This window comes from Schistocerca gregaria, chromosome 7, assembly GCF_023897955.1.
Source record: "Schistocerca gregaria isolate iqSchGreg1 chromosome 7, iqSchGreg1.2, whole genome shotgun sequence".
Lineage (NCBI taxonomy): Eukaryota > Metazoa > Arthropoda > Insecta > Orthoptera > Acrididae > Schistocerca > Schistocerca gregaria.
In genome coordinates this window covers 379,132,884-379,146,140 of record NC_064926.1, presented here as the reverse complement: position 1 = coordinate 379,146,140, position 13,257 = coordinate 379,132,884, and the positions used below count along the sequence as shown (strand labels likewise).

Sequence of the window (13,257 nt, the reverse complement as noted above, 5' to 3'; positions counted from 1 at the left end):
GAACGATCACATAGATAGTGTTGTGGGCCGAGCAAACCAAAGACTGTGATTCATTGTCAGAACACTTAAAAGGTGCAACAGGTCTACTAAAGAGACTGCTTACACCACGCTTGTCTGCCCTATTCTGGACTGCTGCTGTGCAGTATGGGATATGCATCAGGTGGGACTGACGGATGACATCAAAATGGTTCAAAGAAGGGCAGTTCATTTTATATTATTTTGAAATAGGGGAGATAGTGCCATAGACATGATACTGAATTGGAGTGGCAATCAGTAAAATAAAGACTTTTTCATTGCCACGGGATCTTCTCATGAAATATAATCATCAATTTTCTCCTCCAATGGTGAAAACATTCTGTTGGCACCCATATCATCACAATAAAACAAGAGAAATCTGCTTGCACAGAAAAATTTAAGTGCTTGTTTTTCTCGCATGCCATTCGAGAGTGGAACAGTAGAGAGACAGCTTGAAGGTGGCTCATTGAACCGTCTACCAGGCACTTTATTTTGAATAACTGAGCAATCATGCAGGTGTAGATGTTGATGTAGATGTAGAGACTTGAGGTGCTGTTGATAACTGTGATACACAACTCTCAAATGAGTTTGTTTTCTTTGCTCGAATTGGACAACATTCTTAGGCACATAATATGGACCATGAGAAACTTATAAGTCCAAGAAAGGAAGAGTTTTTGTCATCCTGAGGATGAAAATTAACATAGTCAGCATATAGCTCAGAATCAGTGGACTGTAACTGCATCTTTATTGGAAACTGCAAACCGGCAAAATCTTTATTGAAATTTTAAGTGTAAATTATAACCTAAAAAAATAATTTATTCGAGTGACAAGGGTAGCGTATCTTATGCTTAAAGTTTCTGTAGTGGATCTTTTTGGGATTGTGGTAGCTGGGCATTAGCTGTCTTTGAATTGTTATTACAGCTTACTAGTATTTTATGCCAGTAAGGTGGTGATTCTGTTATACAAGGTGGTTTGCAAATATGCTATATGGGTTTCCATTTTCTTTGGGTATTAACAGTATCTTAACCTAAAATTTATGTTTGTCTTTCACACACATGCTGTGTGACTGTCAGTGAAGTTTAATCAACATATGTGTGTTTTGCTGATTTTTTTTTTAAAGTTGTGCATCAACAAATAGAATGTTCTTCATCTTATATGTTCATAAAACTTGTCTGGTTGTTTTGTTCCATTAACTGGAGAAAGAGTTTAAAGTACTTGACATGTTCCTTTCAAGACAGATATAGCTCATTCAAAAGCATTCAGCTTCTTTTTAATAGCGAAAGGCACAATGCAGCACTTTTCTTCAAGCACAGAAGCAGTGTGGCCTCCATCCTGCCCAAGGAGTTTAAAATACATTCTAACCTCATTTTGATCTAACTTAAAACTCCTTGATCCGGCCAAAAACTGATGGAGAGAACAGATTTGCTTTGACCAAACTGTCGGCTGATGTTATTGGTTGGCCTATGGCAACTGCATCTGTTGACCATTGTCTGTGCTGCTCTGAATCCAGCTGTAGGAGTTAAACAATTGAGTAGTGAACAAACCTGTTGTGTGGCACACTCTGGCAACAAGTAGACGTGTTGGTTATGTGGGTAATAGTGATACTTGGTGGGCTTCCCACTGCTGGTCCCTGATACCACCTGGAACACACACAGTATGATTTTAACTCTTAGCTTCAAGATAGTAGTAGCAAACATATTTTTCTATTATAAACTTCAAACAAGACCTTAAAAGCCAGAATAAAATGAAGAAAGCAAAAGAGAAGACGGGAAGAGAACAGAAATGCAAATGCTTCTAGGAAGGATAGGACACTTTAAGACAGTGTATCAAGCATATCAAACAATGGAAGTCCAGAATGTAATAACACTAATTTATTAAGAAGAATAGATTGTTATTCACCACAGATAGGAGGTATTGAGTTGCAGTCAGCCACAATGAAAAGATGGCTAAACATTTAAGTTTTTGCACAAAAAATTTCTTCAGAAATAGAAAATACATACGCATCCACACAAGCTCAACTAGCACACACATGACCACTGTCTCTGACTGCTGTGGCCCGACTGCCACATTCTGGTCACACCAGACAGCCTAGCATTTGTCTAAATGAGTGACAAGCCACCTAAAAATCACACTCAGACTGTCTGGTTTACTTGACAAACAGTAGGCAACTCACTGCGCAAATATTATCCAGGTCTGGCACACATCCTTCCTCATAAGGTATAGGAGCAGATTCACTTTGTTCTTAACTGTTGCCGGAAAAGGTGCTTGTACAATTTTTTTTTTCAGGATTTGTCCTAACCTGTGACTGTGTCTGCTGTGTGGATTTTGCTGCTTAGACATGGTGAAATGTTATAGCCTTTAGATTGCTTTATAGTGTGTTTGCCCAGCACTTTCTTGGTTAACCCTAGGACCATTTTTCTTGAATTGCATTGTGTTGTGTCATGCTCTGCAAACCTTTGTATATTTTACTCACTTTTGCCCATCTTGATTAATGTAATACCAGTGTTCTCATATATCGTAATTTGAAACATGGCCCAATCTAGTGACAGCAGGTGCTCTTTGAAAATCTCCGTTTCTGGCACATTTAGTCAAGTTTCCCTCCATTGTAGCAACTCTACTTTCAATGCCAAGGAATGAGATGAATGACAGTGTGATAGATTTTTTTTAATTTCAAATGGTATTTTCTTTGGCAGTCAAAGACTAATTTGATTGCCACTTGCCACTGACTGAAGATCTTTTCTTGGCCCAGTAAAGCAACATGCAGTAAATTTTTTCCCAAAAGTATTTCTCAACTATGATCCATGTAGCATGGAAATGCTATACTTGAGAGATGAAGTCATCAAATTTTACTTATTTAATTGTGCCAAGCCACTGGTTCCTTCATGGGGACATTATACACTGAAGAACCAAAGAAACTGGTACACCTGCCTAATATCGTGTAGGTCCCCTGCGAGCACACAGAAGTGCCCCATCATGACATGGCATGGATTCGACTAATTCTGAAGTAGTGCTGGAGGGAACTGATACCACGAATCCTGCAGGGCTGTCCATAAATCTGTAAGAGTATGAGGGGATGGCGATCTCCTGAGCACAGCACATTGAAAGGCATCCCGTGTATGCTCAATAAAGTTCATGCCTGGGGAGTTTGATGATCATCAGAAGTGTTCAAGCTCAGAGGAGTATTCCTGGAGCCACTCTGTGCGAATTCTGGTCTTGCTGGAATTGCCCAAGTCCGTCGGAATTCACAGTGAGCTTGAATGGTTGCAGGTTATCAGACAGGATGCCTACATAGGTGTCACCTACCAGAATCGTATCCAGGTGTATCAGGGGTCCCATATCACTGCATCTGCGCATGCCCCACATCATTAGAGAGGCTTCACCAGCTTGAACAGTACCCTGCTGACATGCAGTGTCCATGGATTCATGAGGTTGTCTCCATACACGTACACGTCCATCTGCTCAATACAATTTGAAATGAGACTCGTCTGACCAGGCAACATGTTTCCAGTCACCAACAGTCCAATGTTGGTGTTGACGGAGCCAGGCGAGGCGTAAAGCTTCGTGCCATGCAGTCATCAAGAGTACACGAGTGGGCCTTCGGCTCTGAAAGCCCAAATCGATGATGTTTTGTTGAATGGTGTGCACGCTGAAAGTTGTTGATGGCCCAGGATTAAAATCTGTAGCAATTTGCAGAAGGGTTGTACTTCTGTCATGTTGAACAGTTCTCTTCAGTCATTGTTCATCTGATTCTTGCAGGATCTTTTGCTGGCCATAGTGATGTCAGAGATTTTATGTTTTACTGGATTCCTGATATTCACAGTACTCTCGTGAAATGGTCGTATTGGAAAATCCCCACTTCATAGCTACCTCAGAGGTGCTGTGTCCCATCACTCATGCATTTACGATAACACCACATTCAAACTCACTTAAATCTTGATAATCTGACTTTATAGCAGCAGTAACTGATCTAACAACTGTGCCAGGCACTTGTCGTGCCGTATTCTGCCTGTTTACATGTCTCTGTATTTGAATACGCATGTCTATACCAGTTCCTTTGGTGCTTCAGTGTACACTTCACTTCATGTGCAGCAAAGGTTATGGCCATTATTTTTTCAAAGTTTTGCTTGTTCCATGCATACAAAAAGTAAGTGAAACATTAATCACACTGCACTTCAGCAGCATCAGATCACTCAACGGTAGTGGTTCAGTGTGTTGCAGAAATATCATGTAATTACTCTATTTCCTTTGAGCCATTCAATTTGAAAACACTTCAATCATTTATGTTCTCTCCAAAGAGCTGCAATGCGTTGTTTTTTTTAATTTCTTTTAAATCAGTAACTTGTAGAACTTTGACAGAAGCCAATATATTTATGAAATTGAAACATAATGTTATTACTTAATCTACAATTGTTGCTCCATATGATTCGCTTATGGTGAACTATTACTTTTGTGTACATGAAATAGACTGTGCATTTTTACTTCTTAAGTACTTTCAGATCACTGTAATTTTAATTTTTTGCAAGCAGTAAATACAAATCTGTTATTCTCTGCACAAGAGTAATGGGCCATTAGCATGGTGCATGGCAATACACCAGTTATTCATTAGTGGCCATGTGCTATTTTGTAGTTGGTGTTCTATATTTTTAGAGTAAAGTTGAGACCACAGCTTGTAGCCACTGTAGGTGTTTGAGTTCACGCCATTATGGTGCTGTATTTTTAATACTTCCTGACTCTGAACAGCCTTAATGGTTTGTTAACTATTTAGTGAATTGTTACTGATGCTGTGAAATTTGTAGTTGGATTGGTACTATTTGATTCAGCAGATGGTTACCACAATAGAAGCACAAAGCATATAAGGCTTGACAGGACATAACATTGCATGTTGCTGCTGGCTACCTCCATCGAGCTCACTTCGACGTGGTCATAACATGGGCTGTTAGTATACTGAGTAGGGTTGGAGCAAGCTGTCATTTCTTGTCTTAGTGAAGCTATTGGATCACACATAAGCATTACTATTTTTCACATATATAAAAATAAATAATGTTGATTACACAAATGAGAGTTGCTCAATTTTCTGGTGGGCAGAAATTAAAAAATTTGAGACTAGTCACCACAAATAAATAAAACATATAAATAAATAAATATTGGATGCAACTGTGATATGGGAAAAAGTTAGAACCCAGTGTAATGGAAGTGGTGTCTATGTGGGAGGAAGGAACGAACAGTGGTTCATAATTTAACCTGCTCCATTTCAAATGTAATTAGAGATGGCCCACAAATATGGGTTTGATAAGGATAGGGAGGGAAATCAGGAAAAGTAGATATGCCTACTGTACACCTTACAAAAATCCATTATGCTGCCCTGCTTCATGTTCAATACACCTTATTAGCCCTATTTGGTATGGGTTTTTGCGCTTGAGCAATATTCTAGGATGAGTCGCACAAAAATATTGTAAGTAATTTCCTTTATAGTCTGTATTTTCGCCAATATCCTACTGTTGTTGATGTGGTCTTCAGTCCAGAGACTGGTTTGATGCAGCTCTCCATGCTACTCTATCCTGTGCAAGCTTCTTCATCTCCCAGTACCTGCTGCAACCTACATCCATCTGAATCTGCTTAGTGTATTCATCTCTTGGTCTTCCTCTACGATTTTTACCCTCCACACTGCCCTCCAATACTAAATTGGTGATCCCTTGATGCCTCAGAACATGTCCTACCAACCAATCCCTTCTTCTGGTGAAGTTGTGGCACAAACTTCTCTTCTCCCCAACTCTATTCAACAATTCCTCATTAGTTATGTGATCTACCCATCTAATCTTCAGCATTCTTCTGTAGCACCACATGTCAAAAGCTTCTATTCTCTTCTTGTCCAAACTATTTATCGTCCACATTTCACTTCCATACATGGCTACACTCCATACAAATACTTACAGAAATGACTTCCTGACACTTAGATCTATACTCGATGATAACAAATTTCTCTTCTTCAGAAACGCTTCCATTGCCATTGCCAGATGGCCAGTCTACATTTTATATCCTCTCTACTTCGACCATCATCAGTTATTTTGCTCCCCAAACAGCAAAACTCCTTTACTATTTTAAGTGTCTCATTTCTTAATCTAATTCCCTCAGCATCACCCAACTTAATTCAACTACATTCCATTATCCTTGTTTTGCTTTTGTTGATGTTCATCTTATATTCTCCTGTCAAGACACTATCCATTGGAAGTTCAACTGCTCTTCCAAGTCCTTTGCTGTCTCTGACAGAATTACAATGTCATCGGCGAACCTCAAATTTTTTATTTCTTCTCCATGGATTTTAATACCTACTGCGAATTTTTCTTTTGTTTCCTTTACTGCTTGTTCAATATACAGATTGAATAACATCGGGGAGAGGCTACAACCCTGTCTTACTCCCTTCCCAACCACTGCTTCTCTTTCATGTCCCTCAACTCTTATAACTGCCATCTGGTTTCTGTACAAATTGTAAATAGCCTTTCGCTCCCTGTATTTTACCCCTGCCACCTTTAGAATTTGAAAGAGAGTATTCCAGTCAAAATTGTCAAAAGCTTTCTCTAAGTCTACAAATCCTAGGAACGTATGTTTGCCTTTCCTTAATCTTTCTTCTAAGATAAGTCGTAAGGTCAGTATTGCCTCACGTGTTCCAGTATTTCTACGGAATCCGAACTGATCTTCCCTGAGGTCAGCTTCTACTAGTTTTTCCATTCGTCTGTAAAGAATTCGTGTTAGTATTTTGCAGCTGTGACTTATTAAACTGATAGTTCGGTAATTTTCACATGTGTCAACACCTGCTTTCTTTGGGATTGGAATTATTATATTCTTCTTGAAGTCTGCGGGTATTTCGCCTGTCTCATACATTTTTCTCACCATATGATAGAGTTTTGTCAGGACTGGCTCTCCCGAGGCTGTCAGTAGTTCTAATGGAATGTTGTCTACTCCCGGGGCCTTGTTTCGACTCAGGTCTTTCAGTGCTCTGTCGAACTCTTCACGCAGTATCGTATCTCCCATTTCATCTTCATCTACCTCCTCTTCCATTTCCATAATATTGTCCTCAAGAATATCGCCCTTGTATAGACCCTCTATATACTCTTTCCACCTTTCTGCTTTCCCTTCTTTGCTTTGCTTAGAACTGGGTTTCCATCTGAGCTCTTGATGTTCATATCCTACTACTGAACTGAAATCAGCCGCTTGCTTTACTTACTACTGATCATTCTACTTCATATCCCCAAATGTTTATATGAGTTGATTGATTCCAGTTGTGGCTCGTTGATGATGTTATGATGTATTTACATTTTGTGAAGTGATGTGTACAATTTTACATTAGTGAACATTTAAATCTAGTTGCCAGTCATTGCACCACTTTGAAATCTTGCCAGTATCTGACTAAACATTTGTGCAGCTGTTATTTCCTCGATAGTACTTCATTGTAGATAACTGTACGATCAGGGGGAGAAAAAAAAAACCTTTGTTTATTAACACAGAATGCAGGTCATTAATATAAAGCATGAAGAGTACGGCTCCCGACACACGTTTCTGGGGCACACCTGAAGTTACTTGCAAATCTGTCGATGACTCTGTCTTGAGACAACATTCAGAAACCTCCCTACCAATAAATCCTCAGTCCAGTCACAAATTTTCTTGTGATGCTCATATGATCGAACTTTTTTTTAATAAGCTTTGATGGGGTACTGAGTCAAATGCTTTTCGGAAGTCGTGAAAGTCTGCATCTAGCTGACTGTCTCGATCCGTTGCTTTCATGATATCATGTGAGAAAAGCGCGAGTGGGGTTTCGGTTGTCCAACGTTTTCGCAATCCATGTACGCTATAGTTTCGATAGTCTCTTGTGTAAGCTTACTCGTGCCCAACAGTCATCAAACTTTCCTCCCGCTGACCCAGTGCCGGTTAGCGCGTGCCACACTGACCCGGGTCGCAGGTCGAGCTTGCGGCCTGCCCGGAATAGCAAACGAACAGCGCCTCTGTAGGTCAGCAGCGGAAACTTCTGTGGGGATCAGTGTTAGCATGTTAGCTAATGTTCAGTTAATCGAAAATTATAGTGCAAGACCCGTTAAAACCAAATACCAATGCCGACGTCTCTCAGCAAATGTCACAAGCATGCACGGCTCTGTGAAAGAAAGTGGAAACTAGAGTTTCGTTATGTGATTGCAGTTTTTTCAATACCACTTGAAAACAGAAACTCGCAGTGTACGACATAATCGTTCATAATAACGGTGTACTCTTTCGTCATACTCTTTCGGCCGGGTGGCCGAGCGGTTCTAGGCGCTACAGTCTGGAACCGCGCCACCGCTACGGTCGCAGGTTCGAATCCTGCCTCGGGCATGAATGTGTGTGATGTCCTTAGTTTGGTTAGGTTTAAGTAGTTCTAAGTTCTAGGGGACTGATGACCTCAGATGTTAAGTCCCATAGTGCTCAGAGCCATTTGAACCATTTTGACGACAATGTGTTCAGCGTCTACGTACTTGTAAAGAAAAGCAGACGTAACACACGGCGTTAAAGTCGGAAGTAGTATGTGTAACTGAATTCGAAATGGTTTAAATTTGTTGATACGCTGCACACTGCACTGAAAGCTGCGATTGATAGCTACCGGAGAAAAGTAAATATCGGGCCGAAGTCATACACCTCCCTTGTTTTATCGGAAGAGTTGCTGTCCTCAGCTACCGCGCCAAAACTCTTCTTAGAGTGAACAATTAACAGGGAATCAAATTGTGCGCGACCTGTAACCAGCTGTTTTATCGAGATATTGAGCAGTGTCTGCATTTACTAGGTAGTTGGCGATTTTTGAGACTTTCACTTAAAAGTGTGAAACATCGAACAAACAATACGGTTACATGTATCTCTGTGTAAAAATGCACTGCCGGTAAAAAATTAGGACATTATTTTAGAGATGGAGATGTTCAATAAACTCAGTATTTATTGTTGCATCAACGCGTATGGAGTACATTAAATGATTACATTTACAGATGAATAGCGCAAGTAGTTCTGAGGTAGCAGCTATCGAGCCACGCTGAAACACCAGTATTGACACGTGGTGTAGCCTCCACCGATGGCAAAGTAGACGCTGAATCTGGAATCCAGTCGATCGTACAGATGACGAATACCGGCCTGATCGACGTGTTCACGTAGTTCTGTAAGAGTTTTTGGTTGATGAGTCGCCGTAGTCACTCCTCGTTCTTTCATATCCCACACGTGCTCGACTAGAGACAAGTTCGGAGATCGTGCTGGCCAGGGAAGTTGCTGCACGTCTTGCAGAGCTCGTTGAATTTCACGCGAAGCGTCCGGGTGAGCATTATCCTGGTGGAACAACACATCACTTTCCTACTGCGAGAACGACCACGGCAAAACAACAGGTCTAAGAACATCCTGCACGTACCTAGCGCTGAACAGCATTCCCTCCAGAAACACCAAAGTTGATCGAGAGTTGTAGACCGCAAGGCGTGGGGTAGGGTCAGAGTGTGTTGGACGAATGCACTGTACGAGACAGTGCTCACCAGGTCCATGTTCTAAGCGCAAACGACCATCACTTGGATGCAGGTAGAATCTGCTTTCATCGCTTTAGACCACGGCGAGCCATTCCAGCTTCCAGGTGATCCTCTGACTTCACCAGTCGAGCCGTGCACGTCGATGCTGTGGCGTTAATGGAACAGGGGGTAGAGATGTACGTGCCCATAGTCCCACTGCTAATAGCCAGTTCACAACAGTTACTGTTGACACTGGCTCACAAACCCTGTTATCTGTGCTGTGGTAGCTCTACGATCCGCCATTGCTACCCTTACAATACGACGATCTTGGCGGGCATGTATGCTGTGTGTGTGGGGATGTTCACGTGCCCAATGATACCAGAATCGTTGAACAATTGACACAGCACGCCCAAAAATCTTGTGTGGCAATTCTCCGAAAGGACCATCCTGCCACTCGTAAGACCACAATTTGACCCCTTTCAAGGTTGCTTGATTGACTGTAGGAAGCAGAAATGCGTCTCCGTGGCGTGGTAGCCTCCTTGCTTCATACCTTTCCACCACACTAGCCTTCTAGCTGTGAACATTCCCTATTAAAGGGCAGACACAGATGGCGCTCTGGTAGCTATGCCATTACGCTGTCAGCTGCCGGACGACGTTGAAGCCACTACCAGTACATCAGCTACCCTTCAGGTGTTATATACCGTCATTGGAACGAAATCGACGTCGCCTTTCCAGTATATCCCCCCCCCCCCTCTCCCGCCCCCAGGCACTGTACACGCAGTTTTTACTTTTAATGTCAGGTAGACGAATTTGCACCTCGCGCACGCAGTTTTTGGACAAGTACGGAAAAGACTGCGTTTGGAGCAGCTGCGTGAGTGGGTGTGACCATGTAGCGGGCCAGAAGGCGGTGTGCGGGGGAGGCCTGCCCTAGCAAAGCAGTCGCGTAGCCACAGCCGCGGGCCAGCGCACGCCGCGCCACTACGTGCGCGTGTATGCTGTGCCACTGCCCTACCTTAGAGAGACTCTACTGTGTACAGAGTGAACCTTAACTCCACCGGCAGCTTGCTCAGGGTTATTTACTGAGTATTTTGGCGTAAGAAACCCGTGCTCTCCGGTGCCTCGCTGCAGAGTGATCGTTAAATTTCTCACACTCATTTCTCGTTGTATCTGTATTGCACCGGAAATATCTGCACAGTAGTGCAAATATCGACAGTGTTCCTTTCGTAACAGTGATAAGCGCTTTACTTCTCACCTTCAAGCGTCCGTTCAGTACTGCTCGGCACGACGACGCTAAGCTGAACTGCTCCCACAGCGTTGGCAACATCACATTACTGCTGTGTCCGTATGCGGATTGCTGTTGCACTACTCAGTATTTTGTAGTACTTTTATTCACTCACACTTGCTTTGCAGCGTGTGTGGCATATTTTCTAAATCTCAGTGTATGAAAAATGCAGAACATCTGTACAAGGTAATGGGTGCTATTGTTTTACGCCTGAGCTACCACATGGAGGCCTACAGTGATCAGCCAGAGCATTATGACCCCCGACGCAGTAGCCCGTATGCCCACCTTCGGTGGCTGAGTGGTTCTAGGCGCTTGAGTCTGGAACCGCGCGACCGCTATAGGCACAGGTTCGAATACTGCCTCGGGCATAGATGTGTCTGATGTCCTTAGATTAGTTAGGTTTCAGTAGTTCTAATTTCTAGGGGACTGTTGACCTCGATGTTAAGTCCCATAGTGCTCACAGCCATTTGATTCGTTTGAACCCATCTTCGGCGCGGATAACAGCAGCGATGCGTCGTGCTGTGGAACGACTGAGGCCTTGATAGGTTGCTGGAGAGAGTTGGCACTACGTCTGCACACACGTCCCCTAATTCCCGTACATTCCGGGGAGAGGGCGAAGAGTTCTGGCGCCACGTTGAATCACATCCCAGATGTGTTCGATAGGGTTTAGATCTGGCGAAAGGGAAAGGAGGGGGGGGGGGGGGGCAGCATATCAATCGGCATTCGCCACTGTGTTTCTCGAACCGCTCCATCACATTCCTGGCCTTATGACATGGTGCATTGTTGTTGTTGTTGTGGTCTTCAGTCCTGAGACTGGTTTGATGCAGCTCTCCACGCTAATCTATCCTGTGCAAGCTTCTTCATCTCTCAGTACCTACTGCAACCTACATCCTTCTGAATCTGCTTAGTGTATTCATCTCTTGGTCTCCCTCTAATATTTTTACCCTCTACGCTACCCTCCAATACTAAATTGGTGATACCTTGATGCCTCAGAACACGTCCTACCAACCGATCCCTTCTTCTAGTCAAGTTGTGCCACAAACTTCCCTTCTCCCCAATCCTATTCAGTACCTCCTCATTCGTTATGTGATCTGCCCATCTAATCTTCAGCATTCTTCTGTAGCACCACATTTCGAAAGCTTCTATTCTCTTTTTGTCAATGATATTTATCGTCCATGTTTCACTTCCATACATGGCTACACTCCATACATATAGTTTCAGTAACGACTTCCTGACACTTAAATTTATACCCGATGTTAACAAATTTCTCTTCTTCAGAAACGCTTTCCTTGCCGTTGCCAGTCTACATTTTATATCCTCTCTACTTCGATTATCATCAGTTATTTTGCTCCCAAATAGCAAAACTCCTTATCTGCTTTAAGTGTCTCTTTTCCTAATGTAATTCCCGCAACATCACCCGACTTAATTCCACTACATTACTACATTCCATTATCCTCGTTTTGCTTCTGTTGATGTTCGTCTTATACCCTCCTTTCAAGACACTGTCCATTCCGTTCAACTGCTTTTCCAAGTCCTTTGCTGTCTCTGACAGAACTACAATGTCATCGGCGAACCTCAAAGTTTTTATTTCTTCTCCATGGATTTTAATACCTACTCCGAATTTTTCTTTTGTTTCCTTCACTGCTTGCTCAATATACAGATTGAATAACATCGGGGAGAGGCTACAACCCTGTCTCACTCCTTTCCCAACCACTGCTTCCCTTTCATGTCGCACGACTCTTATAACTGCCATCTGGTTTCTGTACAAATTGTAAATAGCCTTTCGCTCCTTGTATTTTACTCCTGCCACCTTCAGAATTTGAAAGAGAGTATTCCAGTCAACATTGTCAAAAGCTTTCTCTAAGTCTACAAGTGCTAGAAACGTAGGTTTGCCTTTTCTTAATCTAGCTTCTAAAATAAGTCGTAGGGTCAGTATTGCCTCACGTGTCTCCATATTTCTACGGAATCCAAATTGATCTTCCCCAAGGTCGGCTTCTACCAGTTTTTCCATTCGTCTGTAAAGAATTCGCGTTAGTATTTTGCAACCGTGACTTATTAAACTGATAGCTCGGTAATTTTCACATGTGTCAACACCTACTTTCTTTGGGATTGGAATTATTATATTCTTCTTGAAGTCTGCGGGTATTTCGCCTGTCTCATACATTTTTCTCACCATATGATAGAGTTTTGTCAGGACTGGCTCTCCCAAGGCTGTCAGTAGTTCTAATGGAATGTTGTATGTTCCCGGGGCCTTGTTTCGACTCAGGTCTTTCAGTGCTCTGTGAAACTCTTCACGCAGTATCATATCTCCCATTTCATCTTCATCTACAGCCTCTTCCATTTCCATAATACTGTCCTCAAGTACATCGCCCTTGTATAGACCCTCTATATACTCTTTCCACCTTTCTGCTTTCCCTTCTTTGCTTTGCTTAGAACTGGGTTTCCATCTGAGCTCTTGATATT

General features: G+C 42.4%; 2 protein-coding genes across 4 annotated transcripts in view; one reads left to right on the top strand and one right to left on the bottom strand.

Annotated features, from left to right (window-relative positions):
• The window catches only part of LOC126281785 (elongation factor-like GTPase 1), a 579,301-nt gene that overhangs the window by 216,512 nt on the left and 349,532 nt on the right, over nt 1-13,257 (top strand). The gene's annotated exons all lie outside the window — the stretch shown is intronic.
• Nucleotides 1-13,257, bottom strand: part of LOC126281789 (uncharacterized) — a 164,862-nt gene that overhangs the window by 29,103 nt on the left and 122,502 nt on the right. Inside the window, exon 2 of the mRNA XM_049981002.1 lies at nt 1,560-1,655. Within this exon, the coding sequence (XP_049836959.1) occupies nt 1,560-1,655 (96 nt within the window). The remainder of the gene's footprint in view (nt 1-1,559; nt 1,656-13,257) is intronic.